The sequence below is a fragment of the Hippopotamus amphibius genome, chromosome 3, assembly GCF_030028045.1.
Source record: "Hippopotamus amphibius kiboko isolate mHipAmp2 chromosome 3, mHipAmp2.hap2, whole genome shotgun sequence".
Lineage (NCBI taxonomy): Eukaryota > Metazoa > Chordata > Mammalia > Artiodactyla > Hippopotamidae > Hippopotamus > Hippopotamus amphibius.
The window spans coordinates 161,738,052-161,756,605 of record NC_080188.1 but is presented as its reverse complement, the minus strand read 5'-3'; the positions used below and the strand labels follow the sequence as shown (position 1 = coordinate 161,756,605).

General features: G+C 36.6%; 1 protein-coding gene across 7 annotated transcripts in view; it reads right to left on the bottom strand.

Annotated features, from left to right (window-relative positions):
• RPS6KC1 (ribosomal protein S6 kinase C1) overlaps positions 1-18,554 on the bottom strand; it is a 193,621-nt gene that overhangs the window by 103,133 nt on the left and 71,934 nt on the right. For all 7 annotated transcript variants that reach the window (XM_057725866.1, XM_057725869.1, XM_057725871.1 and 4 more), the window contains one exon: positions 17,394-17,756. In XM_057725866.1, coding sequence (XP_057581849.1) covers positions 17,394-17,756 — 363 coding nt within the window. The remainder of the gene's footprint in view (positions 1-17,393; positions 17,757-18,554) is intronic.

Sequence of the window (18,554 nt, the reverse complement as noted above, 5' to 3'; positions counted from 1 at the left end):
TGTTGTTTCCAGATTTTGTGATGATGGCCATTCTGATTGGTGTGAGGTGAGACCTCATTGTGGCTTTGACTTGCATTTCTCTAATGATTAGTGATGTTGAGCATCTTTTCATGTGTTTGTTGGCCATCTGTATGTCTTCTTCGGAGAAATGTTTATTTAGGTCTTCCGCCCATTTGTGGATTGGGTTATTTGCTTTTTTGGTATGAAGCTGCATGAGCTGCTTGTATATTTTGGAGGTTAATCCTTTGTCCATTGTTTCATAGGCAACTATTTTTTCCCATTCTGAGGGTTGCCTTCTAGTCTTGTTTATGATTTCTTTCGCTGTGCAAAAGCTTTTAAGTTTCATGAGGTCCCATTTGTTTATTCTTGATTTTATTTCCATGATTCTAGGAGGTGGGTCAAAAAGGATCTTGCTTTGATGGATGTCATAGAGTGTTCTGCCTATGTCTTCCTCTAGGAGTTTTATAGTGTCTGGCCTTACATCTAGGTCTTTAATCCATTTGGAGTTTATTTTTGTGTATGGTGTTAGGAAGTGTTCTAATTTCATTCTTTTACATGCTGCTGTCCAATTTTCCCAGCATCACTTACTGAAGAGGCTGTCTCTTTTCCATTGTATATTCGTGCCTCCTTTGTCAAAGAAAAGGTGCCCATATGTGTTTGGGCTTACTTCTGAGTTCTCTATTCTATTCCATTGATTTACCTTTCTATTTTTGTGCCAGTACCACACTATCTTACTCATTATGGCCTTGTAGTATACTTTGAAGTCAGGAAGCCTGATTCCACCAACTCCATTTTTCCTTCTCAAGATTGCTTTGGCTATTCGGGGTCTTTTGCGTTTCCATACAAATCGTAAGATTTCTTGTTCTAGTTCTGTGAAAAATGCCATTGGTAATTTGATCGGGATTGCATTGAATCTGTAAATTGCTTTGGGTAGTACAGTCATTTTCACGATGTTGATTCTTCCAATCCAGGAACATGGTATGTCCTTCCATCTGTTTGTGTCGTCTTTGATTTCTTTCATCAATGTCTTAAAGTTTTCTGCATACAGATCTTTTGCCTCCTTAGGCAGGTTTATTCCTAGGTATTTTATTCTTTTGGTTGCAATGGTGAATGGGAGAGTGTCCTTAATTTCTCTTTCTGCTCTTCCATTGTTAGTGTATAGGAATGCAAGAGATTTCTGTGCATTAATTTTGTATCCTGCTACTTTACTAAACTCATCAATGAGTGCTAGCAGTTTTCTGGTAGAGTCTTTAGGGTTTTCTATGTATAATATGTCACCTGCAAAGAGTGACAATTTTACTTCTTCTTTTCCATTTTGGATTCCTTTTATTTCTTTTTCTTCTCTGATTGCTGCGGCTAAAACTGCCAAAACTATGTTGAATAATAATGGTGAGAGTGGACACCCTTGTCTTGTTCCTGTTCTTAGAGGGAATTCTTTCAGTTTTTCCCCATTGAGAACGATGTTGACTTTTGGTTTCTCATATATGGCTTTTATTATGTTGAGGTAATTTCCTTCTATGCCCATTTTCTGGAGAGTTTTTATCATAAATGGATGTTGAACTTTGTCAAAAGCTTTTTCTGCATCTATTGAGATGATCATATGGTTTTTATCCTTCAGTTTGTTGATATGATGTATCACGTTGATTGATTTGCGTATATTGAAGAATCCTTGCATCCCAGGGATAAACCCCACTTGATCATGGTGTATGATTTTTTTAATGTGCTGTTGGAGTCTGTTAGCTAGTATTTTGTTGAGGATTTTTGCATCTATATTCATCAGTGATATTGGTCTGTAGTTTTCTTTTTTTGTGACATCTTTGCCTGGTTTTGGTATCAGGGTGATGGTGGCCTCGTAAAATGAGTTTGGGAGTGTTCCACCTTCTGCAATGTTTTGGAAGAGTTTGAGAAGGATAGGTGTTAGCTCTTCTCTAAATGTTTGATAGAATTCGCCTGTGAATCCATCTGGTCCTGGGCTTTTGTGTGTTGGGAGATTTTTAATCACTGCCTCAATTTCTGTACTTGTGATTGGTCTGTTCATAGTTTCTATTTCTTCCTGGTTCAGTCTTGGAAGATTGTATTTTTCTAAGAATTTATCCATTTTTTCCAGGTTATCCAATTTATTTGCATACAGTTGCTTGTAGTAGTCTCTCATGATCTTTTGTATTTCTGAGGCGTCCGTGTGACTTCTCCTTTTTCATTTCTGATTCTGTTGATTTGCATCTTCTCCCTTTTTTTCTTGATGAGTCTGGCTAATGGTTTATCAATTTTGTTAATCTTCTCAAAGAACCAGCTTTTAGTTTTATTAATTTTTGCTATGGCTTCCTTCCTTTCTTTTTTATTTATTCTGCTCTGATCTTTATGATTTCTTTCCTTCTGCTCACTTTGGGGTTTCTTTGTTCTTCTTTTTCTAATTGTTTGAGGTGTAAGGTTAGGTTGTTTATTTGATATTTTTCTTGTTTCTTGAGGTAGGACTGTATTGCTATAAACTTTCCTCTTAGAACTGCTTTTGCTGTGTCCCATAGGTTTTGGGTGGTTGTGTTTTCATTGTCGTTTGTTTCTAGATATTTTTTGATTTCCTCTTTGATTTCTTTAGTGATTTCTTGGTTGTTTAAGAGTGAATTGTTTAGCCTCCATGTGTTTGTATTTTTTGCAGTTTTTTTCCTGTAATTGATATCTAGTCTCATGGCATTGTGGTCTGAGAAGATGCTTGATATGATTTCAATTTTCTTGAATTTGCTGAGGTTTGATTTGTGACCCAAGATGTGATCTATCCTGGAAAATGTTCCATGTGCACTTCAGAAGAAAGTGTAGTCTGTCGTTTTTGGATGGAATGTCCTATAAATATCAACTAAGGCAAGATGGTCAAATGTGTCATTTAAAGCTTGTGTGTCTTTATTTATTTTCTGTTTGGATGATCTGTCCATTGATGTAAGTGGGGTGTTCAAGTCTCCCACTATTATTGTGTTACTGTCGATGTCCCCTTTTATAGCTGTTAGCATTTGCCTTATGTATTGAGGTGCTCCTATGTTGGGGGCATAGATATTTACCATTCTGATATGTTCTTCTTGAATGGATGCCTTGATCATTAGGTAGTGTCCTTGTCTCTTTTAATTGTCTTTACTTTAAAGTCTAATTTGTCTGATATGGGTATTGCTACTCCAGCTTTCTTTTGACTTCCATTTGCATGGAATATCTTTTTCCATCCCTTTACTTTCAGTCTATATGTATCCCTTGGTCTGAAGTGGGTTTCTTGTAGGCAGCATATAGAAGGGTCTTGTTTTGGTATCCATTCAGCCAGTCTGTGTCTTTTGGTTGGAGCATTTAATCCATTTACATTTAAGGTGATTATTGACATGTGTGTTCCAATTACCATTTTCTTAATTGTTTTGGGTTTGTATTTGTAGGTGTTCTCCTTTTCTTGTGTTTCCTACTTAGAGAAGTTCCTTTAGCACTTGTTGTAAGGCTGTTTTGGTGGTGCTGAATTCTCTTAACTTTTGCTTGTCTGGAAAGCTTTTGATTTCTCCCTCAAATCTGAATGAGATTCTTGCTGGGTAGAGTATTCTTGGCTGTAGGTTTCTCTCTTTCAGGACTTTCAGTATATCCTGCCATTTCCTTCTGGCCTGCAGAGTTTCTGTAGAAAGGTCAGCTGTTATCCTGATGGGTTTTCCCTTATATGTTATTTGTTGCTTTTCTCTTGCTGCTTTTAATATTTTTCCTTTGTGTTTAATTTTCATTAGTTTGATTAATATGTGCCTTGGTGTATTTCTCCTTGGGTTTATTCTGTATGGGACTCTCTGTGCTTCTTGGACTTGGTTAATTATTTCCTTTCCCATGTTGGGGAAGTTTTCCACTAGAACCTCTTCAAATATTTTCGCAGACCCTTTCTTGTTTTCTTCTTCTTCTGGGATGCCTATAATTTGAATGTTGGTATGCTTAATGTTATCACTGAGGTCTCTGAGACTGTCTTCTATTCTTTTTATTCTTTTTTCTTTTTCCTGCTCTGTGGCGTTTATTTCCCCCATTCTATCTTCCAACTCACTTATTCGTTCTTCTGCCTCAGTCATTCTGCTGGTTATAGCATCTAGAGTATTTTTAATTTCAGTTATTTTGTTATCCATTGCTGTTTGTTTTTCTGAGTTCTTATGAACTGTTTCTTGTACTTTCTCTATTTTGTTATCGAGATTTTGTATCATTTTTACTATTATTACTCTGAATTCTTTTTCAGGCATTTTTCCTATTTCCTCCTCATTTATTTGGTCTTGTGGGTTTTTTCCTGCTCCTTTGCCTGCATGGTGTTTCTTTGTTTCCTCATGGTTGTCCAAACTTTTGGGGTTGCTTGTCCTGACAATAGAGGTGTTTATAGAAGACTGTCCAAGCCTCAAACTAATGTCCAAGTGTTGGGTTAAACAGATACTAAGTCTAGGAAACACATACATGTATAAGATACACAATTACTGAATCCATTAGGACATAAGGCTCTGGAAAGACCTGAGAGAACCCCAGTATGCTATCAGATATTCAAAGAGAAACCCAACAGAAATTGACAACTGAAACAGAACAAGTCAGAGACAAAAGCAAAAGCAAACAAACAAACAAATAACACCTTACACATACAAACATTAATCCAGGGAGATTTTGTAAGCTAGAATCAAATACAGAAAAGAGCTAGAGTACCACCAGACAGAATGCAGATTCTCAGAATGAAATTAGACAATTATACTAAGAACTAAGATAAAGACAAAAACCTAATATTAAATACCAAGGCGGTATGTCATCTGGAGAATAGAGCAAGGAGTCTGAGCAGATCGATAGTGTTGCTTATAAGTATGTTAAGATAAAACAAACTAAAAATGGATGGAAGAAAGGGGAACAGAAGAGCGTAGTGTGACTGGAAATATGCAAATAAAAAGAAAGGAATAGAAATGTATAAAAGATAGGGATGAAAGGAAAGTATGAGAGATATATTGTCCGTACTACCAAAAACTCAGCTAGATATATAAGTATATAAAAAGGCAAAAAAATAAAAATAGAATAAAAAATAGCATTAAAAAAATGTTATAAAACTTGTAGTTCTCTTAGGACTAAGATCATAATTATTAAAGGAAAAAAAAAAAAATCCAGAACTGATCCCAGAATGGACCAGTTCAATAGGATTGATACTAATATTTCTGTTTCCTTAGAGTCTCAGCTGTAAGTGTCCTTCTACTCGCCTTGGGTTTTTCTGCATTATTCTGTGACCAGCAGAGCTTCCTTTTTTTTTCGTCTGTAAGCATCGGTGTGTGGGGAGGGAGATGGTACAATAGTGGCTCCTTTCCCTGGGAGTGAGTGAGCAGTGGCGCACTGTTGTTTCAGTTGGGCTTGGAGGTGCCTGTTGCAGAGGGACCCCAGTGGCTCAGGTGTAAACAGAAAGTCTCAGAGTTGGGCCTCTCTCGGGTTTTTTGTTTTTTTTTCTTGGCGGCCTCCCTGCTGCCATTCCAAGGGGTTTTAATCTAGCCCCGCCCGAGTGCCTGAGGGTACTTGTTATCCCTGAGCGCCTTAGGTGGCCCACAGGGCGTCTCTCCACTGCCTGTTGCAGAGGCGCAGAAAGAGAGAGAGAGGCTATGCCTGCGGCTCCTCCCCCCCACCCGTGAGCCCGCAGCATCCAGCCACCATCATGGCTGGGCAGCTCTCAGGGGCGGGTACTCCTTGCCGCGGACCTCTTCCCTCCCGTCCTCTCGGTCTGTCACCTTACTGGCAACAATTTTTCTCACCCTGAACCAGCTCTCCGGTTCCCACGCTCCCACTCCTGGACCCTCTGTTCAGCTGTGAATCGACTTCTCGGTCCGGGAACACTGAGCTGCACTGCGGACCCTCCGTATGTTTCTCATTCCCTCCCATCTGCCATGGCTCCGCCGCTTCACCCTCTTTGAGCCGTCGTAGATGCCTCCCTACCAGTTATGTCGGGATCCTTGCGGTCCTCTCTGGTGTCCGAGGTCATCTCCTGGTGTCCAGCTGGTTCTTTGTGGGAATTATTGCATCCTTCGGTGCATTCCCAATGCATCTGTGGAGAGGGATGCATTCCACATCCCTCTACTTTGCCGCCATCTTTTTCTTAGCATTCATTTTTTAAATATATCTTCACTGGGTACAGAATTCTCAGTCAACAGGTTTTTTTTAATTTCTGTTATGCTACAGATGTTAATCAATTGTCTACTTGTTCACATTATTTATGACAGGAAATCAGATGTCACTCATCTTTGTTCCTCTGTTAACATTTTGTTTTTTTATTTTCTGCCTGCTTTTAACTTTAAGAATTTTTCCTTTATCACTGGTTTTGAGCAATTTGATTATAATATGCCTTGGTGTCATTTTCATTTTTCTTATGCTTGGGTTTTGTTGCACTTCTTGGACCAGCAGAGTGTTTTAATCAAATTTGGAAAGCTTTCAGGCATTACTGAGATTTGTTCTGGGATAGTTATGTTTCTTGAAAGCTGTTTCATTTTGGCGGGTCTTGCTTCTAAGGTTTGTTAGGGTGGGCCCAGAGCTAACTATTACTCCACCCTCCTGGAGCAAGACTCTTCTGAGTATTTCACTCGATTCCCCATGGTTGAGATTTTCAGGACTACCTTTTAGAAACAGACACTATTCCCAACCCTGTGTGAGTGCCCAGAATGTTTCCTCCGATCCTTTCAGGGAATCCTTCCATGACTATGGAAAGTTTCTCCACATCCATGCACTAATCTGTACTCCACTGAATATTCCAGGGGACACTCTGCAACTCTCTATACAGTCATCTCCTCTCTAGATAAAACACTGGGCATCAAGTAATGATCCTGCAAGCTCTTAACTGCAAACTCTAGTTTTGGCCTTCATGGACTCTCAGCTCCTTCTCTTCAACTCAGAGGTTTTGCCATAATCCATCTGGTTTCCCTGTTCCTGAACCACAGCCTGGAAACTCAAGACAGTAAGCTGGACAATCGTAAGACTCATCCCATTTGTTTCTTCTACCTCAGAAAACACTGCCCTTCATTACCTAATATCCAGTGTCTTGAAAACCATTGTTACATATACTTTGTCTTGTTCTTTTAGTTACTTCATGAAGGAGAGTGAATACAGACCCTGTTACCCATATCGGCCAGTAGCAGGACTCCTAGTTCTAATGTGGTTACTGGAAAAATTTAAATGTGTCTTACATTATATTTATATTATACAGTGTTATTGTAGATAGTCTCCAAAACTATGTAATGCCGAAATCACCTAAGAAAGCAGTGTAAGGAGCTTAAGAAGGTTAACAACCAAGAATTAACAGTTAAATGTCAGACAGGAAAAGAGCTGGCAAAGTAGACTTAGAAAAGTCAACCTCAGAAAGAAAATGAAAAGTGTGGTGTCACTGGAAAAGTAGAAGAGATTTAGGAAAGCAGAGATTGTGTGAAATACAATCACTGCAGATATTGTATGAAATACAATCACTGCAGAGTGTACACATTTGTGTTAACAAAGGAATATTTAGGATAAGTAACATTATTGAGCGTCCAGTTAAGATGAGTAACAACGAATTCATTTTGGTTAGCAACCTCTGTAAACCAGAAATATGAGAAATTCATGGATTCTCCAAAACAAGTGGATAAATTTATCTATAGCTGGGGATCTCCCAGTTAAAAGTGATGTAAGGTCAAAAAGCAAGGGAAATTAAGGTATCTGCCAAAAGACTTTCTGAAATGATGTATCATGAAAACTAAAATAGAGAAATAGAAAAAACTGAGAGGTGCTAGAAAGAAAAAGTGGATAGGTTAGCCATCAAGAGGTACTAATAAAAGTAATTTTGAAGACTAGGAAATTACAAAGTAATGGCATTTTTAATCAATTGTTTGCTATTCTCTCCCCTCTGATAATTCATCTTTACCTCTTCTCATTTTTTATTCCTTCAAATCTTGCTTCTTGTTGCTTGAAGATGGGCCTTTTACTAACAGCACAAGTCAAGGCACTTTTCCCCCTCCAAGTACCAAACTAATTAACTACAACAACAAAAAAACAGTTTGGGGTTCTTTGTTTCTAATCTCTGTTTTTATTTGTCCTGGGTACTCGAAGCTTTTGTTTTTTATTGTCCTACAGTGTGTTTTTCTTTTGTATCACTGATCTTGGCTTATTCAAGATAACTATTTTATAGCAAGATTTTACTATATTTGTGAGCTTTTCACCCACAGCCAATAAAGCACATACGCCTTCACTAATCAGAGAATAATTTAATGACATCTCATATATCAACAGTTCAAAAATAAATTTAATTATAAGTACCTATGACCATTCCATAATGACTGATTATCAAAAATAAGGTAGAGACTACTAAAAGGTAAGAAAATGTCCTACAAACATAAATACAATAGCCATATTATAGAAAGTATCATGAAACTTTCAAATAACTGTTTGACTGTATCAAGCATCCCCACTTCAAGGCCCTTGGCCATAAAGAAAGCCTCAACAAATTTTGAAAAATTAAAATCATTCAGGCAAATTTCACTGGACACCATGGAATTAAGCTAGAAATTAGTAACAAAAAGATAATCAGAAAAATCTCAATGGCTGGAGTATTAAATAGTGTACTTATAACATACTTAGAAGTATATTACCTAGAAGTCATTCACAAGTGTAGCAGGTAGACTAATGGACCCCTAAAATGTCCATGTCCTAACCAAGGAGCCTGTGAATATATTACTTTGTTCGGCTAAAACAACTTTACAAATGTGATTAAGTTTACAAATCTTGAGACAGGGCAGTTTTCCTGGATTATCAGGGTGGACCCAACCAAATCGCATGGGTTCTTAAAATCAGGTAGTGTCCTTGCTAAGGATCAAAGTGAGATGTAATTATGGAAAAATGATCAGAGAGGTACAAAACTGCTGGCTTTCAAGAAGGAAGAAGACATGCAGGTGGCCTCTAGAAGCCGGAAAAGGCAAGGAAACGCATTCTCCCCTAGAGTCTCTGGAAGGGAATACAGTCCTGCCCACACTTTGATTTCAGCCCAGTAAAACTCATGTCAGATTTCTCACCTATGGGACCATAAAATAATAAATTTGTGTTGCAAATCTGTGATAACTCTGCTTCACAGAATCTAATTCTCTTTCTTGATAAATCCATCCAGAAAACTAGAAATAGAAGGGAACTTCTTCAACATTATAAAGGTCACCTATGAAAAACCAATAATAAACATCACATTCAATGGTAAAAGACTAACAGCTTTTCCCCTAAGATCTGAAACAAGCCAAGGATGCCTACCTTCCCAATGCTACTGAACACTATACTGGAAGTTCTGGCCAGAGCATTAGGCAAGAAAAAGTAATAAACGGGCATCCAAACTGAAAAAGAAGAAATAAACTACATCTATTCACAGATAAAATAATCCTATATATAGAAATCCCAAGGAATCCACAAAAACCTACTAGAGCTAATAAACAAATTCGGCAAGTTGCCAGATACAAGATAAACACACAAAAATCAACTGTGTTGGGCTTCCTAGGTGGCGCAGTGGTTAAGAATCCACCCGCCAATGCAGGGGACATGGGTTCGATCCCTGCTCCAGGAAGATCCCACACGCCGCAGAGCAACTAAGCCCGTGAGCCACAACTACTGAGCCCATGTGTTGCAACTACTGAAGCCCACGCGCCTAGAGCCCGTGCTCCGCAGCAAGAGAAGCCACGGCAATAAGGAGCCCGCGCACCACAACAAAGAGTAGCCCCCACTCACCGCAACTAAAAGAAAGCCTGCACACAGCAAAAAAGACCCAACAGCCAATAAAATTAATTAACTAATTACTTTAAAAAAAATCAACTGTTTTAATTCACCAGAAATGAACAATCTGCAAAGAAAATTAATGAAACAATTCCATTTACACTAGCATTCAAAAGAATAAATACCTAGGAATAGATTTAACTAAGGAGATGAACGATTCATACACTGAAAACCACAAAACATTGCTGAAAGAAATTAAAGAAGATCTAAATAATTAAGACATTCGTATTCATAGATTGAAAGACTTAATATTGTTAAGATGGCAATACTCCATAAATTTATTTACAGATTTAATTCAATGCCTACTAAAATTCCAACAGCCTTTTTTGCAGAAATAGAAAAGCTGATTTCTAAAAAAATAAAAACAAATTTTAAAAATAAAAACGTCAATTAACCTCAATTTTTTAAAGGTGATTTTCAAATTTATATAGAGTTGTAACGAGACCCCAATAGCAGAAACAACATTGAAAAAGAAGAACAAAATTCTCAGAGGATCATAAATCAAAGGAGCTAGGAGCCAATGCGTTAGAAGGCTAGACAATCATACCACCATCACTTATTAAAAATACAGCTTTTGGTCTTGTTAGCCTTATACTATATACTTGTTAGCCTTATACGTTGTACTGAACTGGGCAATCCCTTACAGAAAAAGTGGGCTAGACAATATTTTCATAACATCTTCAGAGTTAACACCATAAACAAGTCAAATAAATTTTATTCTTAAAGCTACATGCTTCCATTTCTGAAATTCAGCAGTAAGAAATCATGTGACTTGCTTCTCTTCATCAAACATAAACTTACTACTAGCTTTCTCATATATCTATCCATTCTAAAGCAAACCAGTTTATCCTTTGAGGTTCCTGATATTTCAGTAACTCTCATTCAAAGGAATGAATCAACAGGCAAAACTGCTTTTAAAGCACTTGAGTATACGTCATTATGACTGCACAGAGACTAGCCACATTCATAAAGCCTGGACATGTTCTAGAACCAACCCTACAATTCTGAGCTAATCAAAGTGACTCAAAGGAAACCTAGAAGTGTATGTAGGTTTATGGTTTCTTCAGAAATTCTATTCCTCACTGTGGGAAGGGGAAGAAAAATAGTCAAGACCCAATAAGAAAAGAAAAGAAGAGGGAAAAAAAAGGCCTAATAAGAGACCCAGAATGATGTATAAACAGTACCTCAGCACAGTAGGTCAGCTTTTGAAATATGTCTGGACATCCCTGAGAGCCTAGCACACACAGACCCATGGATGGGATAAACTATAAAAATGGTTTGGTACTGCTTATTATACCATTTACCTGGATGAAAATTGCAGCAGATGGTTTGCATCTCTCAGCCAAGTAGTAACATCATAAGTACGCTCACAGGTCAAAAATATCAACAAGTTTGCCGAAAAAAATGAGATACCAACAACATCCAGAAACTCTTTTCATTATGCTATTCATAATGTATGCAGGAGACTTAAACAGAAACAGAAAGGAGAGGGGAGGGAAGGAGAGAGGAAGGGAAGGGAGAAGGGATGGGCAGAGAGGAGAGGCGGTCTCATTTTGAAAGGCCATCATTCAATTTTATATTTTTACCAAAAAACCACTGTATATTCACTATCACAGAACCTGGTACATACAAGTAGTAAAGATTGTTGAATGGTCAACTGAATGACAGATGGTTGAACAAGCAAAGAAATAAATGGGTAGAAGGAAAAAGAATAAATACTCAAAGTTTAAAAAACTTTGATACTGGAGAAGACTTGTGTCTCCATTCTAAGAAGCTAATCTAATTAGGGGAGATATGTGTGAAGTAGCATGGCAGAGTGGAAAGGAGGCAAAATTTGAACTCAGAAAGACACAGATTTAAATCCTAGCTGAAACTTTTACTGGTTTATGCTGCTGAGCAAATTGCTTACTTTATATAAGTCTTAGTTTTCTCCATCTATAAAATGGGGATTCCAGTATCCACCTTACAAACACAATACACCAGCGATGTTGGCACCTATAACAAACTGAAAAAAACCAGCTCTCAAATCAACTCTGTAATTCATAATGTGGTCCACAGATGGGTGTTGCTAACAATGCTTGCCATCTGGTAGCTTCCTGTTTCAAATAATTATTCTTGCTAACTAGGTGCCAAGCTTTTAGAATCATTATATTAAATGTTTGCACCCTCTAAGTTTTGGTGTCCTTAGACAAAGCCCAGTATGACCAGACATAGCTCAGCTTATAGGTTTGCTCTGAGGAGTAAAAATAACATTAAGAAAAAAACCTTATACAGTGACAGGCATGTATTAAATAAAAAATTATTATTTAAATATCTCACTAATACCTTTATGTCATCTATTTGCCACTCTACATTATCACAATTATTCCAATAAGCCCACACTAAGAATATAGATTAATCATATCAGCCACTTGCAGAAATATATAAATAAGACAGAAATGAAAGGTTATGTACTGAAACATTTCTTCAAAGGTTCAAGCTGATTCCTTCAATCTTGACTTTTGGATTTTCTCTCTTAAATGCATAAAAATCTGAGGACTTAGAAGAGTAGAAGGCACCTTAATTTCAAGAGCTTTTTCTAGACTGAGGAAATAAGTGTTGGCTTCAAAAGGAGAATTCAAAGTTACAACTATGGGGGTATGCTTTTTCTCTGCTGGATGGGCAAACAGAACTGCTGCTACTATGTTTTGCATCTAAGCGCAGCTGTGCAAATACCAGTTAAGTAAGAAAAACATCAATCCATCTTTATCAGATCTACAAACAACCTAGATAAATTCCTTTAGAATGAATAGTTTAGTTAGGATGAATAGTTAGTATGCAGAATAACAAAATTTGCCAACTCATAAGAACCCCTATACAAAGTACTCCTACTTAGCTCTGAAAGATTCTTTCTCTGGATTATCACATATCCAAAAGTAGTTATTTTATTATAAAGCATGCCAATCCAATCCAAGGTCACAGGTAACAATTCTCACAGCAAGAGTTAAGTCAAAATGACTCATAGGTATAACTGGTTATAGTGATGTCTCAATAACAGTTTCTCCAAGAAGACATCTTTTCTGCTCCTAAATGCCAAGTTAACTCACAAGCTAGAGCCCCAATTTCCCCACAAATTAAGGAATAAAGTCCACTATACTCAACATCACTTGACAGTGATAAGCTGAAAGCTTTTCCTCTAAGATCAGGAACAAGACAAGGATGCCCACTTTTGCCACTTTATTCAACATAGTACTGGAAGTCCTAGCCAGAGCAATTAGGCAAGAAAAAGAAAAAAAAAAAAGAGGCATCCAAATCAAAAGGAAGAAGTAAAATTATCTCTTTTTGCAGATGAATGATATTAGATATAGAAAATCCTAAAGATTCCCCCCAAAACTATTAGACTAATAAACAAATTCAGTAAAAGTACAGGATACAAAGTCAACAGACAAAAATCAGTGTGTTTCTACACAATAACAACAAATTATTAGAAAGAGAAATTAAGAAAATAATCCCATTTACAGATGCATAAAAAACAATAAAATACCTAGGAATAAATTTAACCAGGGAGGTGAAAGATCAGTACATTAAAACCTACAAATAACTGAGGAAAGAAATTGAAGACAAAAACAAAGATATTCCATGTTCATGGACTGGGAGAATTAATATTGTTAAAACATCCATATTACTCAAAGTGATCCACTGATTCAAAGCAATCCCTACCAAAATTACAATGGCATTTTTCAAGAAGTAGAAAAAAAACAGTTCTAAAAGTTGTATGGAACCTCAAAAGACCCCAAATAGGCAAAGCAATCTTGAGAAAGAAGAAAAAAACTGGAGGCACTACATTTCTTAATTTCAAACTATATTACAAAGCTACAGTAATCAAAACACTATGGTACTGGCATTAAAAAGACACAAATATCAATGGAACAATATAGAGAGTCCAGAAATAAACCCATGCATGTATGGTTAACTAATTTTTGACAAAGGAGCCAAGAATATTCAATAGGGAAAGGATAGGGACAATAAATGGTGCTGGGATAATTGAGCAGCCCCTTGCAAAGGAGTAAAAAAACTGGACCCCTATCTTACACCATACACAAAAATCAACTCAAAATGGATTACAGACTTGAATGTAAGACTTAAAGACCAAAAATTCCTAGAAGAAAACATAGAGTAAGCTCCTTGACATCAGTCTTGGCAATAATTTTTTGGACTTGAAACCAAAAGCAAAGGCAACAAAAACAAAAATAAACAAGCAGGACTGCATCAAACTAAAAAGCTTCTTCTGCACAGCAAAGGAAACCATCAACAAAATGAAAAGGCAACCTACCAAATGGGAGAAATATTTGCATATTACATACCTGATAAGAAGTTAATATACAAAATACATACAGAATTTTCACAACTCAACAGGAAAAAAAAATCACAATAAAATTTGGTCAGAGGAAGTGAACAATTTCCCAAAGAAGACATACAAATGCTTAAAAGGTATATGAAAAGTACTTAACATCACTCATCATAAGGGAAACACAAATCAAAACCACAATGAGATCTCACTTCACACCTGTCAGGATGGCTATCATCAATAAGACAACAAATAAATGTTGGCAAGGACATGGAGAAAAGTGAACTCTTGTGCACTGTTGTGGGAATGTAGATTGGTGTAGCCACTATGGAAAACAACATGGAGGTTTCACAAAAAATTAAAAATAGAACTACTACATGACTAAGCAATTGCACTTCCAGGTATACATCGGAAGGAAACAAAATCACTGTCTCAAAGATATATCTGCACCTCCATGTTCTTTGCAGCATTATATACAATAGCCAAGACATGAATCAACCTAAGTGTCCATCAAAAGATGAATAAATAAAATGTGGTGTATATATACAATGGAATATTATTCAACCAAAAGAAAAAAGAAAGAAAAATTTTTCAGGGCACTATGCTAAGTGCAGTAAGAGAAAGACAAATACCATATGATCTCACTTATATGTTGAATCTAAAAAGAAACAAACTCATAGAAATAGAGAACAGATTGGTGGTTGACAGAGGCAAGGGTTGAAGGTGGTAAAAATATACAAACTCCCATTTATAAGATTAATAAATTCAGGGGATGTAACACACAAATGGTGACTATAGTTAACAATGCTGTATTGTATATTTGAAACTTGCTAACAGGATAGATCTTAAAAGTTATCAGCATCAGAAAAAAAATTCACAATTATGTAAGTTAATGTATGTCAACTAAACTTACTGCATTAATCACTTCACAATATATACATATATCAAATCATTATGTTGTACACCTTTAATACGATGTCATATGTCAATTATATCTCAGTAAAACTGAAGAAAACACTTTTTTTTAAGAATAATATCCATGTGTGGTGACTGGTATACTTTTAAACAGAATCCACAGACTAGAAACACTGCTCTGACATTACATTTAAGACACAGTTAAATGTACAACCATGGGCCTGAAACACAAGTTGTTTTACATTTTGGCTAAAAATTAGAATTCTGTGATTGTGGTTTCCACAGTTTGTATGAATAAAATTGATCACATCATGAATAAACAAAAGTAGGTTAAAAGCAAGTCGTTGATTATAACTTTTTGGATTTGATGGCATTTTAACCACAAAAACTAAATCCAGGCAGAAATGGAGATGGTGGTTTCAGAGACACAGCATAAGTTAAACAGGAAAAATATGTTTAAATAGTAACATTCCTTAAGATACAGGTCTAGCAGGTTTGGTATCAAGTTCCAGTGGAGAAATAACTCACTACCATAATCACAAAGCAACTACCTAAATGATATTTTGTTGTTGTTGTTATTTGCTGACATGCATCCATAATTCTCACTCTGAGGTAAAGATTTTTATTTCCTGGTGCCATCCAGTGGTAACATTATGAAGTGTTCTACGGTTAAATGCAAACAACTTTTAGCCAGAAAAGTATCACAGTGATGTATTTTATATCAGTATATATCAATTTTGTTTTAACACAAAATTATATAGAAAGAAAAGGGCAAAATATCAAAGCCAATTGTTTGCATCTCATCCCTAATTTAAACTCCCAACTCCAAATGAGAGTTAAGACAAAGAATAAAAATGAGTAGATCAGTAAGACAAGAATGTTCCATTAGCATACAAAATAACCCAAAAGACTATGAAACTATCTGAAAAACAAAAATTTATATCAAAATGACATATCAATCAAACCATAAGAGATGCTCCCTCCTGAAGTTCCATTAATGTGGCAGTAAAAAAATTTATTTTTAAGGCAAAACCCTGAAGAACAAAGAGACTGGGAGAGAAAATAGCAGCAACAAAATTTTAGAAGCTAAAAAGTAGACAGGTGAGTGGTTACTGACTTGGTCAACTCAAGGAAGCTGCCTAACCTGCCTGACTTACACAGCACTGTAAATCTGTCCAAAATTCAGGAACTGGTGGTTTTAGGTAGCTGTGGAAGTGAGTGTCAAGGCTAAAAACAAGAGAACTCATCAAAATCCTGGTGAAGAAGTAATTAGGACACCACTACACACACTCCACCTTCCACTCCATACAGCCAAGTATTCATCTTTACACCACACTGGAAGACAGAAAGTTTATACTCTAAGACAGGGGTCCCAAACTCAGTACTGGCCCACAGCCTGTTAGGAGCCAGGCTGCACAGCAGGAGGTGAGCCGCGGGCGAGGGAGCAAAGCTTCATCCGCTGCTCCCCATTGCTTGCGTTCCCACCTGAACCATTCCCCCCAGCTTCCATGGAAAAACTGTGTTCCATGAAACCAGTCCCTGGTGTCAAAAAGGTTGGGGACCATTGCTCTAGGAAGAGTAAACAGAAGGTGTCTAGACTATAGGACACCAGGCATAGTGAGGGTGGGAGTACTGTAGTAATACAGTGGTAATCTAAATGGCACTAACAAGTCAAAGGCCACAGAACAACGACAATAATGATTTTCTGGAAAGAAAACCACTGGAAGAAGGTCCTATCAACCTTTGATTACTGTGTCCAGAAAGTCAGGTAACGAATTACAATATGCTTCAATCTGCTTCCATAAAGAAAAGGCAAATGATAAAAGCTGATGCGTAAAAAAATAAATAAAAAGCTAAGCTCTACTTCCAGATATTCAACAACATTCAGCTCTACAATGTCCCATATCACCCCCACTAATTAGCAAAGAATTTATCGCAACTAACAAAAAGAGAATAGTAGGCAAATCCAAGAACCCTTTACACTCTCAGTTTAAAAGCCCATTTCATCTTGTCTCTTCAGGCCATCGAGAGTAAATGTACTAAAGAATCTCTGTGAATACTCCTGAGAGAGGTGAAGCCTGGTGAACATGTCAGAAAAAGAATATTATTATTTGTACAAGAGACTTAGAGGCTTGATTTTTTTTTAATTCTGTTTTTGTTGATTAATTGATCAAAGCAGAGACTTAAGTATCTCTGATACTGCCTTCCATTTCATGTAACTAAAAGTATATATCCCTATTTAGGTCATTTAATCACCAGTAATTTCTCCTTTTCAGTCTTTTTACATAGGATTATACACAAGAAAAAGTTATACATATATACTTTTTTCCCCCAGATACCAACATAAGAACATGCCAGAATACATTAATACAGATAAAAATCATACCTTGAACACCTTCTAGGAGTAAATCAACTCCCTTCCTATAAAAATCAGAAGCAGCTTCATAGTCATCTTCTTCTTCCTTTTTTAAAGCGAGCTTTATTAATTCTCCTGCTTTCTCCAAATAATCTCTCTTGCCAAGCTTGGATTTTAAACTGCCAGGAAAGAGGCTACGACTTTCCCGTTCTTCTTCTGTTTTATTCTGTTCACCGTCAGAGGCAACAGCCCCTAATGCTGAAGAATCCGAAGAAAGATTGAGACCGAAAGTCCTAATGGGAGAATTTTGATTGGAAGCCATTCCATCATCCAACTCAGCAAGAGAATCCACATCCACAGTAAGAGATATCAGATCACTGTCACTGGAGAAGCCTAGAAATACGACCACAATAGTAAACAGATATTAAATGAGAATCAGCCAAAAGAATAAAAATCCTACTGACTATTCATTTTTTCATACTACCCATGTCAATCAAGAAGGTTGCAATTCACTGATGGAAGTCAGTGTCTAGCAATTTGTTTCAGTTTAGTTCATTCACTTTTGCACTGTCTCCCTACAGCTCTAGAAGACAATCTACTTGCCTTAATCGTCAAACTAAAACTGAAGACAAGTCTTTATCTAGCGTTGCTGTCAAAAAGAGCCTTTACCACAAGATCTTGTGACCTATTTATAGGAGGCTGATGCTTGTACATACAGCCACTGTGAACAACAGCATTATGATAAAAGGAAAGGAATAAGAGCTTTAAAGTAAGACAAAAAGAAGTGCTAGAATTCCAGCTCTTAAAACTTACTGTGTGACCAACAGCAAGTTCCTTAATAATATAACTTATTACGCAGGGCTTTAAACGAGGAAAAGAGTTAATGCATGTAACAGGCTATCATTAAATTATAACTATTATAGCAATTACATAATAATTATTTTACTATAATATAATGTATCCTCAGAGGTGTGCTTTTAAGAAACCATCCATATCTGCAAAATGTATGCCATTTAGTTGTGTTTTTTTTTTAACTGAATTTTTTTGAAATTTACAGTTTCAGCCTCTCCCACAAGCTTTTGGAGAAAGCTTTGGTCTATATTTGCATCTTACTTTTCTGACAGAAAATGAATAATGGGTGCTACTGAAACATTTAAGCAATGTAAAAATTACTTCTTCCATTTCATATGA